At 50.3% G+C, this 24952-nt stretch overlaps 9 protein-coding genes across 9 annotated transcripts; 5 read left to right on the plus strand and 4 right to left on the minus strand.

Annotated features, from left to right (window-relative positions):
* Positions 1-291: 291 nt before the first annotated feature.
* Z518_07709 (uncharacterized protein) lies at positions 292-1423 on the plus strand (the record flags this gene model as incomplete). The annotated part of the gene is made up of 2 exons (XM_013415837.1): positions 292-297; positions 359-1423. The coding sequence occupies 2 exons, from the start codon at positions 292-294 to the stop codon at positions 1421-1423; spliced, it is 1071 nt and encodes a 356-aa protein (XP_013271291.1).
* Positions 1424-1955: 532 nt separating this feature from the next.
* Positions 1956-3908, plus strand: Z518_07710 (uncharacterized protein; the record flags this gene model as incomplete). The annotated part of the gene is made up of 2 exons (XM_013415838.1): positions 1956-2012; positions 2091-3908. The coding sequence occupies 2 exons, from the start codon at positions 1956-1958 to the stop codon at positions 3906-3908; spliced, it is 1875 nt and encodes a 624-aa protein (XP_013271292.1).
* An 80-nt stretch (positions 3909-3988) lies between these two features.
* Z518_07711 (uncharacterized protein) lies at positions 3989-4751 on the minus strand (the record flags this gene model as incomplete). Its single annotated transcript, XM_013415839.1, has 3 exons — positions 3989-4281; positions 4329-4637; positions 4724-4751. 3 exons carry the CDS (start codon positions 4749-4751, stop codon positions 3989-3991), a joined length of 630 nt encoding a protein of 209 aa, XP_013271293.1.
* A 1555-nt stretch (positions 4752-6306) lies between these two features.
* Positions 6307-7293, plus strand: Z518_07712 (uncharacterized protein; the record flags this gene model as incomplete). Its single annotated transcript, XM_013415840.1, has 1 exon — positions 6307-7293. One exon carries the CDS (start codon positions 6307-6309, stop codon positions 7291-7293), a length of 987 nt encoding a protein of 328 aa, XP_013271294.1.
* A 3742-nt stretch (positions 7294-11035) lies between these two features.
* On the plus strand, positions 11036-12292 carry Z518_07713 (uncharacterized protein; the record flags this gene model as incomplete). Its single annotated transcript, XM_013415841.1, has 1 exon — positions 11036-12292. One exon carries the CDS (start codon positions 11036-11038, stop codon positions 12290-12292), a length of 1257 nt encoding a protein of 418 aa, XP_013271295.1.
* A 235-nt stretch (positions 12293-12527) lies between these two features.
* Z518_07714 (uncharacterized protein) lies at positions 12528-12992 on the minus strand (the record flags this gene model as incomplete). Its single annotated transcript, XM_013415842.1, has 1 exon — positions 12528-12992. One exon carries the CDS (start codon positions 12990-12992, stop codon positions 12528-12530), a length of 465 nt encoding a protein of 154 aa, XP_013271296.1.
* Positions 12993-14844: 1852 nt separating this feature from the next.
* On the minus strand, positions 14845-16713 carry Z518_07715 (uncharacterized protein; the record flags this gene model as incomplete). The annotated part of the gene is made up of 1 exon (XM_013415843.1): positions 14845-16713. One exon carries the CDS (start codon positions 16711-16713, stop codon positions 14845-14847), a length of 1869 nt encoding a protein of 622 aa, XP_013271297.1.
* Positions 16714-17198: 485 nt separating this feature from the next.
* Z518_07716 (uncharacterized protein) lies at positions 17199-17852 on the minus strand (the record flags this gene model as incomplete). The annotated part of the gene is made up of 1 exon (XM_013415844.1): positions 17199-17852. One exon carries the CDS (start codon positions 17850-17852, stop codon positions 17199-17201), a length of 654 nt encoding a protein of 217 aa, XP_013271298.1.
* A 749-nt stretch (positions 17853-18601) lies between these two features.
* Z518_07717 (uncharacterized protein) lies at positions 18602-23988 on the plus strand (the record flags this gene model as incomplete). The annotated part of the gene is made up of 8 exons (XM_013415845.1): positions 18602-20167; positions 21436-21715; positions 21846-21859; positions 21911-22035; positions 22091-22166; positions 23048-23276; positions 23333-23624; positions 23694-23988. The coding sequence occupies 8 exons, from the start codon at positions 18602-18604 to the stop codon at positions 23986-23988; spliced, it is 2877 nt and encodes a 958-aa protein (XP_013271299.1).
* Between the last annotated feature and the right edge of the window lie 964 nt (positions 23989-24952).

Here is a 24952-nt window from a genome sequence, read left to right on the forward strand (position 1 = left end):
TGCTAGACGTCTATCGTCTAGCTACCCGTATCGCTCGAGGGCTGTGTCTGCATCCAGCTTGGATATCTCTCGTCGGTGATCGCTTAGCCTGTTCAGGTCGAACCAACTTACCACATACCAACAACCACGTACGCCTTCGGGGCGAATCCTCCTGCCAGAAAAAAGTGATCGTCCGAGAAATCTCTTTTACCATATCAGCAAGCGTAACAAACGCGACAGAAATCTATTCTCTTTGCAGTCAATGCGATGCAGCGGATCTGACGCGACCTATCCGAATCAAACAAACCCACCATGAAGGTAGAGCTCAACTTACCTCCTTCCCCCATCGCACCTTCTCACTGCTAACGCTTCCGTCTAGTATATGCCAACCCGCGATCTGGACATTGTCACCTCCTCCCTCAACTTTACTACCCCCGATCTCCACGTTGTCGGCGGATGCGATTTGTATACGACTAAGGCCGCAGGAGGAGACAAGAAATTGTACAAGAGCATTGAAAATGGCCTCGAAGCGCAATACAAGGCGAATCTCCAATTCTCCAATTCCCTTTCTCCGCCGCAGGCGCATATGATGGCTTCTAGTTTAAATCTCAGTCGGAGTAGCCCATTCGGCAATCTGGGAATGGTCAGCTCGAGGAGGACTTATGCCTACCTTATTGCCACTCTCAACGCTAGCCATCCAGATTATGATTTCTCTCACATGCTCCGACCCACGGATTTCAAGCGAGAAAAGAGCCTTCGGCAAGTCATGAACAATTTGGATACAACTCTGTACAACTTGCGACCTCGACCATTGAATTCGTTTCTCAATGTGCCAGGTTTGTCGCCGGAGTCTGCTTGTCCTCCTTCGAGTCAAACACACTGGGGTCCCGGCATGTGGAGACTGATCGATCAACAGATGAGCTTGAGAGACTGCAGCATCTACCGATATGCACCGGAAGATTTTGATCCGTTTGAAGATGACGAAGAGGGATCAATCTGGTCAATGAACTACTTCTTTTTCAACAAAGCAAGAAAGCGGGTGTGTTACCTGTATCTTCGAGGCATCAGCGTTTTAGCAATGTCTACAGTTGAAGGTCTTCGAACGCCGATCAAATCGAAGAGACTCGCAGATGACGACTCAGACGGATGGGCTACTCCAGATCTAGGTGCTCATAAGAGGGCGAGATACTGGCTTGGAGACCGCGAGGACGTCGAGGTTGTTGAAAATGCCGATACTGAGATGGCGTCGATTGAAAAACCGATTGAGGGACCAGTCCCCGAAGAACGAAGTGACGAAGAATATTTCCCCCCGCCAGCTCGACCGGTGGTTGATGAACACGACAATTACGTGCTGAGCGACGAAGAGATGAGGAGTGCTAGGAGCAATAGCAAGAGCACAGCTAGAGGTGTGAGTGAGGAAGTCGTCGGCCCAATTGAAGTTTGAGCCCCACTTCGAGCTTCCCGTTCTTTTCAGTCTTTGTAGGAGTCATGAAGTATTATGGATGGGAGGATTGTTTTAGCTTATTGTACTAATATTGATACCCAGAATGCCATCCGGCCTTTCGAAGGGCCGGTGGGAGCAGCTTGACGAACCTGCCCGGATATGATCAGTCTTTGGGACAAGAATTTTCTGTAGGCCGCAATGGATGGGAGATTAATGGTTGGTTTGATCAATGGAGTCGGTTAGGATAAGGTATGGATGCATGACAGTATGAAAACCCAGCGAGAGCGAGCAAGGAAAAATCGTGTAATTCTGTTTGATTTTAAGAGCTCTTCTGTCATGAAAGCACTAACGTTGACTTTGTCGGTCGAGACCCCCCACACTTTGGCCATGTGCGGGACTGCCACCCCGATTGGCCAGTTGAGTTGCGTACTCACCAGTCGACGGTTTATTGACGACTCGATAACTCTTTTTTTGAATGGTCATAGTATCTTGGAGCCGATCTCGACTACTTCCGCTCTTTTAAATAGTAGCCATGGGTGAGAAAGAAGATAAAGAAAAGGCCGAGAAGTTGGCTGCTGCAAAGAAGAGAGTAAGCGTCCATTAAACTGAGAGCCATTTTCAGCGCCGCATGAGACGGAGCAACAAAAGCTAATGAACCTTCCCCTAGGTCGCCCAACTACAAAAGAAGAAGAAGGCCGCCGCCGCCGCCACTGCTGCTGGTGCCAGTACCAGAGAGAAGTCGGCTAAAGGGAAATCTAAAAAGGAGGACACCCCAAAAGATGACGAGCAGGACGATGAGCCAGATCTTGGAGAGAATGATGCCAAAGCAGAAGACGAACAACCCTACGACGGCGCGGAAGTGGAAGACAAGCCTGTACCAGACACCACCGACAAGGCGGACGCGGATGAAGAGGCTTTTAATGATGTGATCAGAGCTGCCCGTGCGACTTCGCCCGGACAGGACACTGTACAATCACCGGCCACCATCTCACCCCCGGCCATGGACCAGGACATATCTTCTTCTACGAGAGCACCGCGCCACTCCGTCCGCCAACCAAGCGTCAGTCTCCAAAGTAAGATCCGAAGCACAAGTTTTCGGGACAACGGCCCCCTGAGTCCGGCAGCCGTACCGGGCTCACTATCTAGAATTGAGGAATTGGAGAGAGAAAACAAACGATTGTCCAAAGAGGCAGAGGACCATGAGAAGAGATGGCGAAAGGTCGAGGAAGAACTCGAAGAGGTTCGCGAGCAGAATGCCGAGAAGTTGGGAGTGGCGCCCGGGGGGTCAAGGGGGGAGGTGCAGAGACTGCGAGCAGAGATCGAAACACTGAAACGAAGAACTGGCACCACGAGGAGGGAAAATACTCATGGAGGAGACGACGTGGACTCGTTGAAAGCCGAGCTTGAGAGCAAAGACTCGACCATTGCTGATATGCAGCTAGAAATTTCCAGACTGCGAGGACAATTGTCGAGTCAGACGCAGGGATGTGAAACTCATGGAGAGCAAATTGCCGCCTTGCAAGTGTCTTTGTCCACTGCAGAAGGCAAATTGAAAGGGTTAGAAAGCGATTTATCCGATGCGAAGAAAGCACTTTCCAAGGCAAGCGAAAAGGCAGTACTTGATGGTACCGACCGTACTAGCAAAGACACCAAGATTCGAAGTCTGGAGCGGGAGCTACAAGAGATTACTGCTCAAAGAGACGAGGTGATGAAGAAGGCGGAGCAGCTGGAGAAGAAAGTCGAAGCCATGAACAAACTACATCGAGAGGCAGAATCAAGAAATGCAGCCAAGCTGGCCACCGCAGAAGCCACCGCCCGGGAAGTCCCAAATCTACGCGCGAAGGTCGAAAAAGCAGAGAGTGAGAATGCACGATTGCGGGAGAAGCATAAGCGCATGATGAGCGGTGATGGCGGAGGCGATGGGCTGGACGAATTGGAAGACGAGGAACGACAGAAGCTTGAAAGAAGGATTCGGGAATTGGAAGGACAGGTCTTTGATTTACAACGGGGAGTATGGAGAGACAAGAGGATACAAATGCAGCCTCGTGGTGACGAAGGATCCAGAACCTCGCTTGATCCTGGTGAGGACTTTGACGAGGTTGACCTGTCAGGCTCAGGCAATGCCAGTCGACGAAGGAGTTTCGCCAACACATATCACCAGCAACAGACCCGACATTCTGGGTTCACGCAGGTCTTGAACTCGGGCCTCGCCGCGTTCCGGGCAAGCACCACATCTCCCGACACGCAGCTTCGAAATCAAAATCGACCCCGGAATGATTCCTTGCTTGAAGAGTTCGCCGATGACGATGCATTTGATGAAAAAGCATTTGCGCAAGCTCAAAGGGAGGAAGAGGCACGAAAGATGGTCGAGCATGTGAGAGAAGTCAAGAAAGGATTGAAGCAATGGGTGGGATGGAGATTGGATCTGGTGGACGCCCGGAGAGCTGGAGCTGGGACTGGGTTTGGAGACATCTTTGACGTGTAGGAAAAGGTCCAGAAATATTTGTGGATCACATTCCAGATGTTCAACCTGATGGGCACGGTCATCCCGACTCCGCCAATGTCCTATTTGCTTTCTTTTACGGTCTGTTGCAACGCCTTCTCATATTCTTCCACTTCCTTGGCTCCAATCAAAGTAATATCTCTCCTCTTACCTTCAATGACGATATACGGGACACTATCCACTCCGTTGCCGGCCTGTTGACGAACCGCATTCTTAACATCCATCATCCCATTTATTTTGTCTTCAATAAAGGCCTTGGCCTCGTCTTCTGGGATCCCGGCATCTGTCGTCGCCTTTAACAACGTCTCATCCTTCGAGGGGTGTTTCTCGTCTTCAAAATACTGAGAGTACAGTGCTAAGAGAAAATCAGCCTGCGCCTAGCTATCATGCCAACTGTCTCACAGTTGATGATTTTGCCTGCGGTCTCCGGTCCCTTCTCTTCCTGAAAGTGTTGGATTACACGATGTGCATCCATCGTGTTGGCGACCGTGCCACCAAACTTGAAGTCGATGCCTGCGCTCGTGCCGTAAGCCGAGATTAAAGTCATGTACATCTTCATTTTATCTTCCGAGTCCGCATATCTCGACTTCTTATACCATTCATATTTATCTTCGCCCTCCTTCGAGGCGTCAGGGTACAATTGGTACGGATAATACTTGACCACGAAGGTGGTACTTTTGGCGTCATCGCTCAGACGAAACCGACGGAGGGCTGTCAAATGTCAGGTGGCAGGTCTGGTCAAGACAAAACAGTCCGATCGAAGGAGAGGGAAAAGTATTGATCCACGCCGACGGCACCGTCATGGTCGGGTGAACAGACCTTCATCCAGTCTGCGGATTTTACGCAATGGCAGTCAGCATCCTAGACAGGTGAGCTGCAAACGCTGTGCAAAGCCAATGCGAACCTCTTCTTGGCCAGATATGTCCTGTGAGATCAATCAGCTCTGTTTACTAACAATCTAACCGAACGGCGGGGTTGTAGATGCGTTTGAAATTCCAGGATCAAGAGGGCCAGTGCGTGTGTCTTACCACGGGCATATTGTATCCAAGGTAAACGAAACCTGCCATTCATAGGTCATGATTGAATCGGCTCAGATCTTGCCAGTTTTTTTCTTTTTTTCCTTCGGGTGCTCTCGTCAAACAAAGCCGGCTCAGAGTCAGTCCAATTCCGACAAACCTGGCCACTGTAGACAATCGATAGCTCAGTCACGTTTCTGCCTAGGATCTCAATCGATTGTTCTTAGAAGGGGAGGGGAGGTGGGGGAGAAAAAGGTGATTGTTGCGAACAGCGGCTGACACAGCACTTGGACAGAACCCCGCTGCCAGTCCTCAACGGTCAGCAGTTGTCAGTGGCTTAATTTCGCCGTTTGAGCGATGCGGAGACCCAGCAAACTCCAGTGCAGCATCGCCGCAATACAGTCCGAGTCCCTTCAATCAATTAATCCAGCGAACCAGCCTTCAAGCTTCCAACACGCAATGAACTCCTAGCGGTGACCGGAAGGAGATCTTGGATCGCAAACGCAGGGTGAGGGAGCTCCTATTGGTTCTGAAGCTGAATGAAAGGACCTCCAGGTCAGCCTCCTGATCGGCAGCAAGCCACCAAGCCACCTCGGTGACCAGCCACTAGCGGGAGTCGAGACCCCCAGCTTGACTGCTCTGAGGGCGGGACCCATGGCCCATGACGCTTCTTCGGCTCTTCTCCCCCTCGCTAACCCCTTCGTCACGCCGCCAACCAAACCCAAACCAGCCTTCCAAAACATCCTTAGCGAGGGTTTGTGCTGTTTCACTCCGAGGCCAGCCTCTCATTCCACCTTCACCGACGACAAGCCGCTCCATCAGTGCTTTCCAACCAACTTTTGGTAGCTGAAAAATCCCTGAGTTATGCGTAGTCTTCCTGCTGCCAGCCTTCTGTTCCCTGTTGGATAGGGCCCACTCTTCTGTCACATTCCAGCACAGCCTGGTCGGTTCCCCGATTCTATATACCCACTTACTATGCCTTCCAGCATTGAGTAATGGTGTCTGTCACGATGGGAAAAAAATTTTACGTTTTTTTTTTTAATTTCCCATTCATGGACTGACCTGCCACCCCTGAATAACAGCACTAGCGAAGACTGGAGACCAAACAAAGTTCCCAGTGACACAGCGGAACATGCCAACCTCCACGTCTTCGTACGACGTGTCTTTTGTCCCCTTTCCAAGTATTTGAACTCGATTCCTTCTCCGAGTTGTTAATTTTCCTTCCAGTCATTCTTCTTCAACAACAGAGTCCTTCGTTCACACAATATAAGGTCCAATTGATCAAAAGACCTTCCAAGACAATCGACTATACTCGACAATACTCGCTAAACCTAATATCAAACTCACCACAATCTCTCCCCAACATGAAGTCAACACTTGTTCTTGCTCTTGCTACCCTTGCTGTCGCAGCTCCAGGTGGAGGATACGGCGGTCAAGGTGGCCAAGGCGGATCAGGAGGTCAGGGCGGATGGGGTGGCCAGGGACAAGGTAGTCATGGTGGAAGCTGGGAAGACTGGTCTGGTGAAGGCGGAAATGGTCAGTGGACTTCTTGTGAAGAAACAACAACAATTCCCGCCCCACCTATCCCCATCACTACTACAACTACTACCCCTATCCCTACAACTACCCACGTCTGGCAAGATTGGACTTCTTCAACGACAACTACCACTACCACTACCACCACTACTCCTTCCATCAGCCCTACCCAAGAAACAACCCACTGGGTAGACTGGACAACTACTAACATCGTTTCTCCTGCTCCAGCCCCAACAACGGAAACCTCTCACTGGGCTGATTGGACTTCATCTGTCGCTCCTGCCCCTATTCCAACGACCGAGACTTCGAAATGGGTCGACTGGACCTCTTCTGCCCCAATCTCTCCTGTTCCTATTGAAACTTCTCACTGGGTTGACTGGACTTCATCTGCTCCAGTGTCTCCTGTCCCAACTGAAACCTCGAAATGGGTCGACTGGACTTCCTCCGTTGCTCCAGCTCCCGTTCCAACCACCACAGAATGGGCCGATTGGAATGATTGGACCAGTTCTTCTGTTCCTGTCGCTCCTGTTCCAGGGACCAGCGTATGGAACGACTGGACTTCATCTGTGGCTCCTACTCCAATTCCTGCCACTAGTGCATGGAATGACTGGTCTTCCTCCGCTCCAGCTCCTGTTGTTCCAACTACAACTCCCACCTCTGTTGCTCCATCATCAACTCTGGCTACCTCGACGCTCTCGACAACCCCAGCGGCTCCTGTGGTCAGCACCTTTACTGGTGCTGCTGCAGCTATGCCTACTGGTGGATTCAAGATGGCCGGAGCTGCTGCCGCCGTCATGGTCGCCGCCATACTATGATCGGCTCGACTCTTCCTCCTCAAAACAAAACCAGCATATTCGGTTCGACTGGTTTCCCCCGTGTTGGGAAATAATACAGAGTGACACCTTTGCATACAACTCTTACACATTCCAAATTTTTGGAGTTTTTACCAAAAGACTTTATTCGCTAATGACCGTGACACGACAAAATTTCATGATCACTCTTTGTCATGAGATCCAACTATTTCCGGAATATTGGGAAATAGAGAAATGGAAACTGGAACTGGAAATGGAAATGGAAATGTGGGATAACCAAAAATTTGGAGCATATTTTGGGAAATATTTTGTACGGCATAGAATTTCTTGGGATAGCAAGTGGATATTACCACGGAAATGTCGCGATAGCATCAAAATGGAGGAGAGCGCTTAAGGCGAATCATCTTTAGCATAGCATAGCATAGCAACAAAGTGATGATGACGGGAAAGCCACCACACATGATCATTCCGGATCCTTCTCGGGACTTCTGAATTGATACAAAATATGGAAAGTTTTCAAATTATATCGCTTCCTGCCTGACTCATTTTCTCTTTTTTCGAACTTGCCAATCAACTAAACGGTGACGACCATGCGCACATGGATTGATGGAAAGAGCAGTGGACTGTTTTTTGAACGGGAATATGGTCATTCCTCCTTCGGGAGAGAGCGAAGTGGCGGTGATGGCCTCAACGAATTTTATCCCGTTCAGCCCCACACCCTTATGCCTGCTCGCCATCACGGAGCTGTCTTCGCCTCTCACCTGGACCAGACAGACTGGTTCCGCAATGTGGAACATGTCACCAAGGACTAAAATCTTTCTCTTTCTTTTTGCGCTCTATTCCTGAGTCCTGACTGACGGTGAGCGTGAATCAGTTAATCAAGCGATAGGGGAGGCTCGGCAAGTTATCGATAATACGGGGCCAATGGCGCAAAATCACGGAGTTGTATCTGTTCGGGTAACTGACAATACCTAACTTCGTTGGAAAAAGGATGTCATGTGCGAAAATAAGTAGAAGAAGGCGTGTTTCACAATCCCACAGGCTGAAACAAGTCAACAAATCGTATCCGGGACTCTGCTTATTTCTTTCTTTCTGGATTCCTGTTGGGGACGTTGACAAGAACCAGCCGCATGCACATACCCCTGAAATGTACAGATTTTGTGGAGTTTCCCCGTCCAAATCGGGAAGTACATCGGAAAATGTCCAAGGCAAATAAGGAGGGGGTGGCAATACCCACGTGCCGGCGATCCATCAGATCCAGAAAAGGGAGCAGAGATGGAGGATATGAAACGCAAACACACGAGGGCTGCGAGGGATGTGAAATTAAAAAGGATGACGGGATTTTGCTGTTATGGCTTGCAGAGAAAAGGGTGACTTGAAGATCTGACATCACGTGAGGAAGTCCACGTGCCTTCGGCAAACCTACCATAAGGATAGGGGCCACGAAAATCAGGTCCGGAGTTTGGGTCGAGGATCCTTTGCGCACAATTCATTCTGGGTTTCTGGATAATGCGCAGAACAGCAACATCATTCTTCCGCGGAAAGTGCTGGCCACAAAGCAGATAGATGACAGTTTGGTCTCATTATCAGTCAGACAATCTTGTCGACAAGTCTCGAATTCAACGTACATGGGGAACTGACTACACCGACAGAGCCTGCATGGGCCTTTGATGCTTCAAGAGTGTTTCTGAACAAACCCAACATGGAGCTCGAAAGTCTTGCTCCTTTATGTGTAATGACCTGCCTCATCATCGACTCTGTTTAGTGTGAGTCTGGCCGGCTCTCCCAGCATCCTGGAAACACGGACGAAAACTTTATCAGGAGAATCAACTTCGCAAGTACTGAATTGTCGACCTCGACCTTGACACAAAGAGGCGAGATAGTAAGTCAACTCAGTTTGAAGCGTGCTGCATATCAGATAATATACCTACAATACCCTTGTTTTGAAGCGTATGCACCTTCGGAGCCGCTTCGGGATCGAGGGTTGCGAGACCATAAGATGGCCATGTCTCCCACTTTCACCCACCTCGGAATGTCGTGTCCCACAGAGAGTTTCCACCAGCAAAGAAAAGATATTCCGCACCTGTCCGCTGGAAGACTTTCCTCGTTGCTATTGGGTTTTACGATTAATCAAGTCGGATCTTTAACGGCATCAGTGACTGTGCGAGGCATTACCTCCGCCATTTTGTGGGGGGACATGGACAAGAGAACAAGGAAGGAGAATGAATCTCTCGCTTCAGAGCCGTATATGACATTAGAGTTTGCCTGAGGCGACAGGGTGTATATACACAAACGCTGTGTTTTCTCGTTTTCCGAGTCCCAAATACTAGCGACAGATTACCTACAATGGGCAACACAGTCGTTTGAGCAGGTTGAGCTGAAAGAAGAGACTGAAATCTCTCCAACCGACAACATCGCAAGTTTCAATCAACGTAGTCAGCGTTCCAACGGCGGAGCGCAGATTGCAGCCGGAGACAGAACCTCATCGTCATTCCCACTATTTCAGTTGCTTACCTTGTCTCGTATCTCTTGAGAGCATGAGATTGGTATGTCGCCGGCGTATGCTGAACAATTTCAAGGACCGGAGCAGTATCGGCAATGCCAGAATTATGTGCCTCCCGGAGGACCCTAATCTGACACCAGACCCAGTTTTGCAATTGTCTAACAATGTTCTGTATGCACTGCGGACCAACTCTGCAACCTGACTTGGGGGCGGCGGGGTGATATACTAACTGAAGATTAGTCCTCAGATACGGCGTTTCCATGCTACCTGCCAATCTGACTGCTCGAACATTCAAGCCTGATCCGACCCCTTGGAGCGGCGGTATGCTTCTTTGGAATCATCCTCTGTTGCGACCCTGCTGATGATCCTTCCTTTCGAAGTTCGAAGGGTTATTGCTCTCTGTCTGGTGACGTCCGCCTGCTTTCCCATTGGGATTCTACTCTCAGTATGGTTGCGATCAACTCTCCAGACTTCGCAAGGCGTGGGGGAGGAGCTTGGGCATTTGCGGAGGTCTTTGGCACGTCATTCTCAGTCATGAGCACAAGAATCTATACCAATCATCCACGCTACATCGGCGGTCATACCACAGTCTTCAGTCTTTACACCTTTGCGGTAGCGAATGTCGCAGCATGTCATTTGTGAGTGCGATTATTAGAACAAGAAGACTCCCAATGAGGCGAGATGATGCACTCGCACATCGCAGGGATTTCTAAAGGAAGAGATCAAATTCCGGCTGCGTGACATTTTGCAACAGGTCTCCGGCGTTTACTATTTTACTTGTTCCACTGGCTTGCCAAACCCGGTCCACTCAGTAAATTCCGAGATGAACTTGACAGCCCCTTTTAAGCCCTAACCACTCGTTCCCTAAATAATCCGGATCCTACTTTCAGAGCCCAAATGATCTCAATATTATGGAAGGAGAGAGACGGCGAGAGGGGCGCTGCTGGCAGTTGGCCGGCGGGGGGCGGAATGCCAAGAATTAGTCCCGTGGTCGGTATTGGTCTTGGGGCGGAAACACTCTGCCCTACAGCAAATGCTCGCATCTCGTGTGCGTCCGCATTCTGTTTAAGTTTTCAGATTCCAATCGCGCCCACTCAAGTCCCCAAAATAGCAGGACAAGAGATTCCCAATACCATCTTCCGAGAAAATGGGATTATAGCACTCATACGACTTTTGCCTGGCCGAAACTGCTCAATGGTTCATCTGTGAGCCAAAGTGGTGTTGGCGCATTTTATCACAGCCATGCCTCCCGCTTCAAGAGGGCTTTTTCCCTTGCGCTTCATACGCTATACCTCTCGAATCTCGGCTGCACCACTACGGAGACCGCTTCCAGACCCGAAACCCAGAGCGAGTGTCTTTAGGTCTGAGAGAATAGCGGCTGCAAAGGGCCAAGATGAGAAGAAGCAGGAAGGAATAGAGGAATCAAGGCAGGAACCTGAACAGGCACGAACAAATGGAAAAGAAGATGCGCCCCAAAACTCATTCTTCGACTTCATACCACCCTTTGCTCGACGTTGGATATGGGGTCTCTTCTTCATTGCCCCTCCATTGGGGTTCATCATCTTAGAATTTCCATTAGAACCTCTCTGGGTGAATGGGCCATCGATGGCACCCTTTCTCAACGTCAATTGGTCTCCTGAACTTCCTCCGACACGCGAAATGATCTTGATCCAGAAGGTCCTATTTGAGAGTCGACCGAATAATTTTCTTCGACTTCCCAAGTGGGAATTGCAAAGAGGACAAATCATTGTGTTCTATGCGCCGCACGATCCTACAAAATTGGCCGTGAAAAGAGTAGTGGCCATTCCAGGTGACAGGGTTCAACCTCTTCCCGGATATCCTGGTGGAGACGACCCAGTCGTGGTACCGTTCAATCATGTCTGGGTGGAAGGGGATGCTAATAGCCGCGAGCAGAGCGTGGATTCAAATTGGTTCGGGCCAATCAGTCAAAATTTGGTCATTGGATTTGTCAAAGCGGTCCTGACGCCCTGGTACTCTCCGGTGGCCGTCAATTGTGACGAGCATGACTATCCTGCCAAGAATAGCGGAAGGATCGAAAAGGATGTGGTTCAAGACGCAAAGCTCGATCCCGACCATCGGAGTCTGAGTGAAGCATTCATCAACGGCACGGCGGCCAAAGAATTGACCGTTATCCGTCAAAACAAGGAGATGGCATTGAGGATGATGGGTAACCCGAAGAAAATCTCCAAAATGCGGATGATGTACTATCAGGCCATGTTTGAGCTGGAGCAACAGAATCCTGATTCACAGGAAGTGGCGCAGGGGATTGTTGATGAGTTGGGATCCATGTTCGAGTCTGCCGGACTGGCTAGGGATGGAAGTCGACTACCCCCAGCAATGAGACAAGATGGCGAACAGACAACAGAGCAGGATCTTCAACAAAGAAGACTCAAAGAATATCTCGGGAAGCAGGGAAACACGACTCCACCGGGAGTAGGGAATGACAGTCCCAATCTGTCGATTTTGGGTGTGGATTGATTGCATGCGTAGAGAGGTCTATGAGTCCGCCACCATCCTTCCCACGCCCGCCGCGACCAAAATCAATATTGTCGCCGCAATCTTAGCCGCCGCTCTCTTCACCATCTTCTCTACCGCTCTGTTCGCATTCTTCTCGAACTCGCCTCCCGCTTTATTGCCCCATGGGAATGGCTCATCGAAACCTCTTTGCTCAAATACTCACACAATGGGCCCCAACCCTCTTGTACCTCCTAATCTAGATATCCTCTCCCTTCCCTATAATACCCGTCCACAACACGGCACTCCGAAACCACCAAAACAGCTTCCGATCCCACCAATTCAACATCCACAACCCCCAGCTACCCAACACCATCTCCGCCGCCACATTCGAACTCCGGTGCCACGCGTCCATATTATTCCGTCGATCCAGAATCACCTTAACCTCCGGGTAAAAATCCAGTAATTCCTTCACAAAGATACCCGGCAGCATATCCATTACCCCGTCATAGTCGCCCAGTAAGACGTCCCAGTCAAACTCCCGTCCAGACTTATCTTCGCCACGAGCTTTAGCTTGCAGCAAGAGAACCCAGCTACCGCCGTCTTCCGGCCGCGTAGATGGGAGATCGAAGCCATGCCAGACGCGCGAGTAGCCGAGAGTGAGCAGCACGAAACAAAGAGAGTCGATGGCGCTGCGCGGGAAGCCCAGGGCGAGAATTTGCATAGGCTTTTTCGCTGGACGGGACGTGGAGGCGATGGGGGTAGTGGGTAGAGGAGACGGTCTAGTTGTTCAGCCATGCCTATGGATCTTTTCTGGTGGCTGTGAGTTTGAGCGGTCGGCTGAGTTGGCTGAGTTGGATGAATGAACTCTGGGACATTTGTAGATTGTTATGCTTTACAGACTGATAAGCCAAGGAAACGCGCACGCAATCAACCATCGCACGGGCTTACCATTTTTCCGGCCTATCGACGAACTTCAGCACCACAGATGCACCTGATAGGAACCAGCAGGTGAGTAGTTGGTGTCACACGAGGATTCTCCACGATTCATGAGGCATGATTCCCAAATCGGAAAGCCGAGTGAATAATACCCATCCCACCAGGGTTGGACCCTAGTTGAGACAACCTTGCTGCAGTCAGCTCAACTGAGAAATTCCCTACTTGTGCCGGGAGCCTACGCCCTATTCAGTCGGAACTGAAAGTCGTCTGTCACCATTCTCGGGCTTTCGCAACGATAAAGATATCTCATTTCTCAGCCAGGGCGCTCAGACGAACTCTTGATCGTATGGCATATCATCGGACTTCAAGACCGAAACGCAAGATGTCAACAACGACCAGCCAAGCCAGAAACATGAACCAATCAAGAGTCGACCATGATGCATGGCCAAGTGACTCTGATTCCAGTTATATTGGTGAACACACTATACCCGTTGCTGTGCGGTCCAGCCAGAGGCAACGACCGCTGCGACGATCAAAGATATCCAAGTCTGTCGATTGACCGCACTGCGCACATTGTTCGTCTGGGTGTGGTGTCTTGCACAGGCGATTGAGAACCTTTTCCCTTGAGGCATCCTCCTGGTCACTTCGCTTTCTTTTGCGGCCCGAAGGTGGAGATTTGAGTTGAGGGGAGCCCGAAGACAAAGAGCCTTCTGTGGTTCTGGCAAGTATTGATGTGTCTCGTAATCAGTATTGATATACAGATTATGATGACTTAAACGTCTGATACCCCGTCCTAATGTCATGAAGCAAAAAGGGCAGCCTGGCCCTGCAGGAAGACGTGAACGAAAGAGGACGCGTCAACATGCAAATGCAGTCGTGGTCGGTCGTGGTCGGCCGGGTAACGCACTAGTAGCGCCTACTGAATGTTTCAAACATGGTTTCGTACGAGTGTGCCATACGTTCCTGCCGACTGAAGGGTAGGCCACGCCCATCTGAAATGGCCGATTAAGCAAGCCATGTCCAGGAACCCGATGGGCGGTTCCACCTCCCAATGTCGGTCGTTGTCCCCACTCTTGTCACTCTGCCTGCTGTTGCCTAAAGTTTTGGTCATTCGAATAGTCGTCAAACAGACAAGGCCAGAATTCCACGATGCGTTGTCTGAGATAGCAAGTATCGAGGTACGTTCGTTCCCACCTGTTTTTCCCAACTCTCTGTTGTATCGGACAGCAAGATATACTACAGTACAAACCCGCAGACATGGTAAGGCTCCATTATCATTCGGTTTCTTGTCGGTATTTAACATTTTTCTTAGCGCTCGACATCATCTGGTCGGTCTGGTTCATGCGCAATATGCCGCCATCTAAATAGCGAGCATACCTATGAAAAATGCACAGCCTCTGGATGCCGAAAACAATGGAAGATCTGCCAGGCAGGCGGACAATGGAGGCTTTGCAGCGAATGTGCAGACCATCCAGCATGTGGTCCGTCAGGAACAGAACCCAACGGCTGGATCAGAAACAATGCTGCAAACCACTGAGTGAATCAGGCTTCTCAAACGAGCCTAGGACACAAGCTGGGAAAGACGGAATCAATTTTGTCCAGTGGAAACGCTGGTTGTCTCGAGTCTCCTTGCCAGTTCAATCTGAAGAAACTGGTTCCACATCTTGTTCATCCTCTTCTTCCTCTTCATCTAGTAGGCCCTCAAGCCATTCATGCGTCCACATTGCCGATTCCTCAGGCTTAATTCCATCTGACAACGTCCAGGTGAAAATATTCCGAGTCGCTGCTCGAGACAACTTTTCACTGGAAGAAACTTCCAGTGGTGCTAATGGAGACCTTCCATGGCGACCTCGCCAGTGAATACACATCTTTGCTCGGAATCGAAATAGCAAAAGCATGATTCGATGGCCAATGTCTCGTGGCCGTATGGTATTCGACTTCCACGCAATTCCGTGATCATAAATACGTACCCCACCATTTCCTTCCCAAACCCAGTGGTTATAGGTAAACTGATGCCCACAAAAGGCGTGCTTCCGAACTTCAATTGCAGTAGTCTTGAGATCCGTCATCCCGAAAGGCAGCCAGGGACATAAAGGTGGCGACGCATACTGGTTCGACTCAATATCCGTAAGGTAGAGTAGGCGGAACTCGTCCTCGCGACGGATGAACTTCTGACCTTTATCATCATAAAATCGCGCCTTCCGGTGATACCGAGGATCCATGAATGATTGGGAAGACTGCGTCCACCGCGTCGCTTCGAGAGAAATAGATGGCAAATACGCACCAGCAATCTCGAATAACCTAGGCAGTAGACCTGTAATTGCCGAGCCCAGCCACAAAGGGGCAGCATTTGGTCGACGTGCGGCCATTATTCGGACAATGGTATACAATTGCCTCTCCCGGATCAAACATGGAACCACCTCTTGCAGGATAGGGTAGAGCCATTGACTAGCAAGATTGCAAGTCACCCGTGGCTCCCAAAGACAACCGAGCATACAGGAAGTTATTGTGTTTGGTACACAGCTCAACGCCATCAAGTGCGGTAGGTGATCTGTGGAAGGCAACAGATTTAGCAAAGTCGAATGCGTACCCGCGCCGATTGTGAACATAGGCTTTGGTCGAGGTAATGCGACAGGGGCGCCAAATCTTCCGTGTTCAGGAATTGTTAGCGTTGCAACAAAGGCAGCCAGAAGTTGGTCATATGCGTTGTGTAGTTTGGCGAAATTGTAGAGGTATTCCTGCGCCCGTGTGGAGGACGGAGGGTGGCCTAACATGGGTAGATAGCAATTCGGTCGGTCGTAGCGAATTTGGAATCGCTCATCACAATTCAGGTGACACGACCACGAAGGATAAAACTCTCGACCAGAACGATAAAGGACAGTCTGCCATCCGCATCCGCTGGCGAGGATGGCTGTCCACCATCGGCATTCTGGAAGATCCACTCCGCCAATGGGTATAGTAAATCCGTTATTGGGAGAAAGTGGTCCTTCGGAGGTATCCAACGAGGCCTTCTCTTCAGTGTAGGAGATTTTGTCCTTGTCCGACTCCCGACGCAGTTCGACAAGTCGTGCGGAAAGGACATAGGACCAGCCTAAAACAAATACAGAGACATAGTTTCCTGTCGAGCTATCGCGGGGGCAGTCCTCGAACCCCGGCCATCCTGAAGGAAACTCGTTTGAAATGTGACAAAATCTTGGGCGGTTCGATGCAATCACAACTTTCTGAAGTCGTGACTTCTTGGTCTTGCCGGCGAGATCGCACTTGGGCGAACCAAGGCCCCAGACTGAGAAACCCTCTAGGTACAGCGAAGTATCCCCAGCTGATTCCTCGATCTTTGATCGACTTGGGAGAGAAGGTGTCTGATGCAGAAGGCTGCTGGTGTTGGCGCAGGACAAAGGCAAACAGCTGGTAGAGAGTGCCCAGGCAAGTAGAGCACCCCACGAATGCCGGGACTTGTCGAGGATGATCGAGGATTGTTCAAGGCTAGGTCGAAGAGGATCGTTCATTCCGGTCATCGCCCAAAGGCATGGTTTATTAATGGAGAGAAGTCGACGTCCTATTGCAAACAAGATAATCTCAAAGTTGTCGGCGAAGCAACTGCTAAATCGTGTAACATCGGCGCCAAGGTTACTTTGGCTGGGTACTTCGAAAAAGATTGACGTGACGCTCACCGCGCCTTCTATTGCGATAAAAGCGAGGCCAAGAGCAGCGGGAGTATTTCAGCGACGTGTTGACATCCTCAGTACTCGTAGGCAAGAACTTGAACATGATTTGGATTGTTTTCATTTTCCATACGGAATGTTTGCGTCATAATTTCATTATCGTAGTTTTCTCCTCCTTTGCTCACATTGTGTAGTGTGAGCAACAAGATTTATCCTCCACTGCTGCTAATTCTAAGTGCATGGTACATCACCTCACGGTCGATCTGAACAGCAATATGAAAGTTTTTGGAGCCGAAAAGATGCAAGATCCCAACATTGTGGCAGACGCCCTACCACTTGGCATCCTTGCTGGCCAAAAAGCTCTTCAAGATAGCCACCCGCTTTTCCAATGCAGACACCCATTTCTCCAACGCCTGTCTCGTCATTTCCGGGTCTGTCCCTTGCCCACACAATCGAACGTAGAAATCTCTCCTGTAGGGCGTTGCACTCATAGCGGCACTGAAGACAGGCTTGACCAAAAACCCATGGTAAGGCGCCAAAGTGTTCTTGTAACTTGCCCTGAATCCGTCTGCCAACTCCTTGGTCGGCTTCTGCTCCATCACCGACACCGATCCATTGCTCGTCAGATCAGCTCTCAGTGCCTGAGCTGTGAAATCCAAGCCGCGGACAAGCCACAAGAGACCCTCAGTCGCTTTATGAGATTTCGAGGCCAGCTCGGTCTTCACCAGTTCTTGTAGTGTGGATGAGCTTTCGGGGGCAGCCTTTTGTCGGTCACGCACTTTAGTCACGTTGCCCATCATGTCGTTTTTGACGGGGGTAAAGGCCATAGAGCCCAAGAGGTCGAAGAGGGTCGTGGTGGCTTCAGAGGCGTCGAGGAACTCGATCGTGGAGATGCCTTCGTCAGCGGTGATGAACACATCTTCAAAGTGAACTTTGTGGGTGTCGAACCAGGTCTTGCCTGATGGGATTTGCAGGCTAGACATTGTGGGGGTGGATTAGCTGATGAAGAGAGAGGGTTGAGGGTACTCCTGAACAGGAAGGAAATGAGTGTGGGAGGCTGCTGAGAACGAGAGACGGCTGGGACACTGGGTTTGTCGGTGGGAGGATTTGAGGATTGAGCATGCACGCCGCCCAATGCCAATTGCCAAATACAGAATAAATATAGCTGAGAAACAGGCTAACGGAATATGGTCCGTTAATCTTGCTGCTCTACTGCTCACCACCATCCGAAGGTCTGGCAATCTCTCCATCTCTCCCCCAAGCAAGATGCTCCTGCACGCCTACGCCCGTAACTGGAAAGCCGTTGGAACAACTTAGGAATTATACTTGCAATTGATGTGCCCTCGAAAATCCAGATATCAGTATGTATGATGGGCGACACTGTATTATCCACCAGAACAGATCATCCTCCGTCATACAAATCGCTTCACGCTGAAAAAAACGAAATCCGTCTTATTCACTTTGTTTCATCTAGCATTGACCATGAGGTGGCAGGAGAGGCGCCCGAGATCGCTTGCATCGTCGATGTGTATTCTCTAGACCACCACAACGATGACTATGTGAGATTCGAAAGTCAATCGCCGACTTCTTGGACGATCGCGGAAAGGCTACGGAAGTGGAAGGAGTCTCACCAGTCAGGTTTGCATACTCTGGAATCTGCTTGCGTCGTACGCTTATCGATTCAGATCGGCATGAGTATCCAGTCCGCTTCCAATGGGGTGACTATCTGGCAATGTCGCATACCTGGGGAGATCGATGCCAGGCTGAACGGATTCTCGTAAACGGAGAAGCAATTACCATCTCGCGCAACCTGGCTGAAGGCCTCCGGGCTTTGTCCAGATATCCTGCCGTGGTGGACGGACATTTAAAGGTTTGGAACGACTTCCTTTGTCTTGATCAGCAAAATAAAGTCGAGGTGCAAAGAGAATTGAAAAGGATGCCAACTATATTTTCCAACGCCTACTCCGTGGTGGCATGGCTTGGCCCGGCTATGGAAGAAAGTCCTCTCGTAATGGACACGCTCAATAAGTTCGGCGACGTCGATGATCATTTTGCCAGATCGGAAGAGATCTTGACTTCCATTCCAAGAGAAGTGTGGAAAGCATTGGCCTATTTCCTCCAGAGGCCGTACTGGCGCCGCATGTGGATCGTTCAAGAGTTAGCATTGGCAGGTTCCCAGACTGTGTTGCTATGTGGTGACCGTTCAGCACACCTGCATTCCCTGTGGAACCTAGTCGTGGCAATCATCGAAAATGTGCCCTGGTTTCATCGACTTTTCGCCACATCCCGCGGAGATGATGGCAGCTACTATGACAGGTTTCGACACGAGACATTTTCGGTCTGTGCAAGGCTCCTATACGTACATGAGATCGACAGATCGATCCAGAACGGTACCGACTGCGACGTGCTTCAACTCCTGGATATTTGTCGTGGTTCACTCCAGCAAGACGATCGGGACAAGGTCTACAGCATCCTTGGTTTGTTGCCCCCCAGGGTATCTGCACTGATCGAGCCAGATCTGGACAAGACGGCACACGCTGTATACGCTGACCTGGCCCGAGCCATCATCAGAGCAATGAAGCGACTGGATCTCCTCCAAAATTGCAGAATTCGTTCAGGGAAACCGATGTTTCCCACCTGGACTCCAGATCTTCGAGTCAAAAGCATGTCACATACATTGGGAACAAGAGCTATAATGGACGCCGGGGGGAACCTTGAGATCGAGCCTCGATTTTCTCCAGACGGACTATTCCTGATTTGTCGGGGCGTCGTCCTAGATGAGATCGATCATCTCACGCCTCCTCAATGGCCACTGGTGGCAGTTTCTGAAGAAGAGGAGATGCAGTCTGTCCCAACCATCCCCGTACTGGAGCAAAACATGGCGACAGTTAGGGATGCGCTCTGGAGGACGTTAGTAGGTGGAAGCGCCGGCTTTCCCCACGACACAACCGCACCCGACGAATATGCTCAGCTGCTCAATTTGCCGTGGCCAGAAACTTCTGACGATGACGTGCCTACCATGGCGCAAAATTTGATTGACCAGAACTGGTGCAGCCCTCATGAGAGACAGGATATGATGACATTTCTTCACTTTCGCCATCGCGCAACACGTGAGTTCGACGTGTGCGGCTACCCTCTGGGCTACTTCTTCCCCACCTCACATGATTTATCGAGTTCCTCTGCCTCGGTTGGAACAACACGACAACTGAAATGGCCCAGGAAAATGTTGCGGCAGGCCGCGAACACCCTTAAGCGTCGTCGCTTGACTGTCACTTCGCAGGGACGACTGGGCGTGGCTGTTAGGCAGGCCAGAAAGGGAGATCAAATCGCAGTGTTGTGTGGATGTAGCGCTCCCGTAATTTTGAGGCCGGCGTCCCAATCAATATCTGATTCACGTCCACAAGCAGGCACTGTGTATATGGTTGTAGGAGACTGTTATGTTCATGGACTTATGCTCGGAGAAGCATTTCAGGCAGGAGCAAATGATAAGGAAATTGTCCTGTGCTGAACGGAGCACTGGGGGCTTAAAGATTGCTACAGTGAATCTCAAAATCGGCCTCACACTTCGATAACTCCTCTGCACATACTTTCAGACGGATTGCCAAGATATTGTTTACTAAGTCATTCTCGTCCAACGTGAATCACAGTTCAACGCGAGTTGCAGGGAAATTTCCCGCTGAATTTGGCGGTTGGTGCCGCCGCTTTTGGAGGCGTTTTTACCTCTGTGCCAAGAACGCTAACCTGAGTCACCTTCAGAAGCCGCCAGGGAACCTGAAAGAATGGGTACCTTCGACCGCACCGTCCCGAACATGGCGTCTCGAGAACGTGAAGGGAGGGTCCCTCCGGATTCCCTCATAATGTCTCAGAGAGAGGGCCTTCTCTGACTTTCACGAAATCATCTTGAACCTCGTTCCATCTCCCATCTCCCTTTATGCATTCGACCGGCTCTACTCAAGTTTTGCGTTTAAACCGACGACCGAGAGTATTGTCTCTCTCCTTTCTATGAAGAATTCTTCCTCTGACCATACTATTCTACGTATAAAAGTTACTACTATCATTAAGAGGGGGAGGGAGTTGAAGAGAAGAAGGCTCTCGTGAAGGCAGTATGGCCGTGCAGCATCTCTACCAGAGGCCAACGGCTCAGTATTCACCTGAGTATTATCGACGACATCGACGACGACTTGTTGAGAAGGGTACCGTAAAGAAGCAGCATGCGGACTCGACGAAGAGAATATTTGGGGAGTGATGATGAAATGGACAAGGTAAGGATATGCGTCCTATGGGACATATCGAGAAGAGGCGCAGCTACTAACGCAATTAGACATTGTTGGAGAAGACAGGCTTCGCTTCCTCGTGAGCGCCACTCATGACCTTTCTCAAGTGGATTCTAGACATCTACCCTCAAGTCTGGAAAAGAAGCACTTTAGATGAATACTGGGGAGTGTGGTGCATGCTATACCGAAAGTCTGTTGGTAAGGGTTTGCATGCTAAAGTAATGGAGGAGGTTCGCGATGTGAGGATAAAGATTTGTTCATTCTTCGAGACTAGTCACTGATCTATGATTAGTACATTGATGGATACTTGACTGTTGAGTATAACCTCGACACGGGCGTGCGAGAGAAACCAGTCATGGACATCGACGACGTATTTCTAGTTCTCCATCATCATTGGGTTCTGGACACACCGGTCTTCCCAGACGAACGGCAACGACTACAGCTAGCTCTCTTGCTTCTTCTCTCTGCGTATACAGCAACTAGACCGGCTGCCTTAGTGTATAAGGCGACTAATCACACTAAACAAAGGGAGCACTACTTTGGATGGGAGAATGACGCGCCCGGCAATGATGGTGAGATGGATCTGGACTGGGAGGATATTAAGACTCTCTGCTGTGAAGATGTGACACTTGTAATGCTTCCGAGGGGAAGCGTGACCTTCTTGCTATGGAGACCACCCTGAGGTATACTAAAGGATGGAAGAAAAGACCAATTCTGTAAGTGGTTACTTCATGGATGCTTTGCATGCCCTTCTAACTACTCATTAGGAAACCTATATCCTTACCGAAGTGGATACTCTGATTTTCGATCCGATCCTGCTTATGATAACTGTCTCCATCCTCGACAATGCGTTTGAGTCCATGAATGTCGTCGATCCTCACTCAGGCCATTCGTGAGATATGCGTTGATGTATGGCCCCTTTGGTGCTGTGTAGCGCTGGGCGACAGTGCGCGGCTTCAAGAGGAGATTGAGGTCCCAGCAATGAATACTTCTGTTCTAGTCAACAGTGGCTTGTTGACCTTGGTACGAAACGTACCTAGACTTGGCATGTACCCTGCGTGGCCAACAGTCAATTAACTGACATAATCGCCAGCCTGCCTGATTCGCGGCCTGATTGAAAGTTCAGTCAGTTAACTGACATAAAATTCTAGCAGACAAGATTTCCAGCTATCCACTGAAATACCACAGCCCATCGGATCCAATCAGTGGATTATCTCGACGTCAAGGCTTGTTCGTTCACGCTCGGTTACGAACCATCTCGAGTGTGACTAGTAGAGCTTCTCTGAGTGGTCCACAGACTGGATCCGATGCGTGGATCTTCTCGATATCAGGATGTCGACCCCTATCGAGTAAGACGCCCCCCGGCCACATGGTCCACGGATTGGCGGTGGTCTTTCATCGGATCCAATCCATGGACCATCTCGATATCGAGGCTCGTCCGTTAACGCCCCGTTACGAGCCATTTCGATGGTCCACAGATCCGATGAAATACCACGACCCATCGGACCCAATCCATGGACCACGTCGACATCGAGGCTCGTCCGTTAACGCTCGGTTACGAACCATCTCAGTGTGACTAGTAGAGCTTGTCTGAGGTGGTCCACAGACTGGATCCGATGCGTGGATCATCTCGATATCGAGGATATCTCCCCCCGGCTGCATGGGCCTCGGGGGAGCACGTGATCCCGGAAAATGGTTAATCCGTTAAAGGTCGGGTGGTCCATAGACTGGATCCGATGGGCGACGAGAGGGGGATTTCATCGGATCCAATCCATGGATCATATCGAGTTGGGAGGGCGCCCCCCGGGGTGTTATCACGTGATCCCGGAAAATGGTTACGTGATACGGAGGTGCCTTTCAAAAAGTCTTTTCCTGGACCAACCCTCGAACCCTTAACGGATCAGAACGAACCCTCAGGGGGAGCTTTCATCGGATCCAGTATACGGTCAAAAACTCGAATTCGACACTACATTCCACGGCCTAGAGGGAGAAGTGCAGACGGGGCAGCCGGCGCGAGCATGGCTGCCAACGCGGCTGGCCCAACAACACCACCGCGGTTGCCTGCCACAGCACCATCTGCGCCTGCGCCCGCTCGACATACGAACCGACAAAAGGCAAAGGCACCTCGCGACGGTGAAGAAAATCAGCAACGGAACAGGCAAAAACCACGGAGAGTTGGGCGCGCGTAGTGGCTAGAACTTCACCTCAGTCAGGAGCCACACTATCGCCTCCAGCATCGCGCCCTTCTATCCCAAGCAACTCATTGAATCCTCATAGCTCCATCTCGCAAACTTCGGAAACACTACAGACATCCATCGTCCTCGACCTGTCAAACACTATCGATCCAGTGGAAGACTTCATACAATTAAAGGAGATAATGACCATCTTCAGCAACAGTCAGTCAGCGCTTCGGGTGCTGGCGAAACCGCGACAACAGAGTGGACAAGCGATCGTGCGAGACATCTTATGGCGGCTTCAGCGGTTCTCTCAGCGATGGGCATCATGAATCGTATTACGTTGGGTCCCTAAACATACAGATACTCTGGGTAGCGAATTGGCACACAAGCACGCACAGAAAGCGACAGAACTTGATCGAGACATCCCCCCAGCTACTTCGGTAAAGTCGGCCGCTCTACGAGAAGGGAATACACTCCTAAACGTCGAGAGAACCCTATTCGAAGCCAGCCACGAGGGCCAATATACGAAGCAGTTAGATCGTGCTTTCCCTGGCATGCACACACGACGAATCTATGACGGTCTAAAACGCGAAGAAGCTCAAATCGTGGCGGAGCTACGCACGGGAAAAGTCGCCTTAATAGTACCCTTTACAGCATTAGGGCGATAGACACGAAGTTGTGTGAATGGTTCCAACGACCGGAAACAGTGCGACACTTTCTTGTGGAGTGCTCACGATGGACAGTGGAGCGTGGACATCACATTCAAACGGCAACCACAAGATGGTGCGATGTGTCCTATCTCCTTGGGGGTTGGTTCAACGAAAGGCTAGACGGCCCAAGGGACAAGTGGAAGGCGAACATGAAAGTTATTCGTGCAGTGATTGAATTTGCGAAAGCCACCGGACGACTGCAAACGAACCCATGAGAGTGATGGCTGCCCCAAAGGAAAGAGCGTGAGCCAGCACCGGAAGTTGCTGCACCGTTGAATGACCAGTAACACTCAGGAAAACGCTCTTGATGACCGGGTTGATGGCTCGAAAGGGGCAACAGTCTTGTAAAGGCGAGGGATCTAATAGCCGGGTTTAAGACGAACCGGTGGAGAACGGAGGTAGCGCGTAGCAATTATCTAGTCCCCTATGGGCTTAGCCCGTACAGGGTGTATGAATATCGTATCGTATCGTATTGTAAGCTACAAAAAGGGGCACCGAAGGGTGCGGTGCACGTGACTAGACTAGGCCCAATGTGGACTGCCAACATATCGGTCATTTCGTACGGCATCGATAGCTTGCTGGAGTCGTATCTCCTTATTTGACGCCATTGGAGAGTAATATAATGTGAATTGGTTGAGCTGTAGAGGGTTGAGTGCGAGCACGCGTTGTTGGCGGGGGTGCAAAAAAGCGTGGGTCAAAAGGGGGTTGGGTCAAAGGTTGATGGGTGGACTTATTTTTAAAAGCGGCACGATTGGAGTGAGTCGCACGTGAGCTCGGACCAGTTTTTATGAGCTGTGACGTACACGTGATGAAATGTGGCTGCGCCGCACCTACCACCAAATTTGGCGGGAGATTTTTCCTACAACTTGATAAAGGCCGTTCCTTGTTCCCAGGCCCCCATAAATTCCTACTTTCCTCTATC

This window comes from Rhinocladiella mackenziei, assembly GCF_000835555.1.
Source record: "Rhinocladiella mackenziei CBS 650.93 unplaced genomic scaffold supercont1.5, whole genome shotgun sequence".
Classification (NCBI taxonomy): domain Eukaryota; kingdom Fungi; phylum Ascomycota; class Eurotiomycetes; order Chaetothyriales; family Herpotrichiellaceae; genus Rhinocladiella; species Rhinocladiella mackenziei.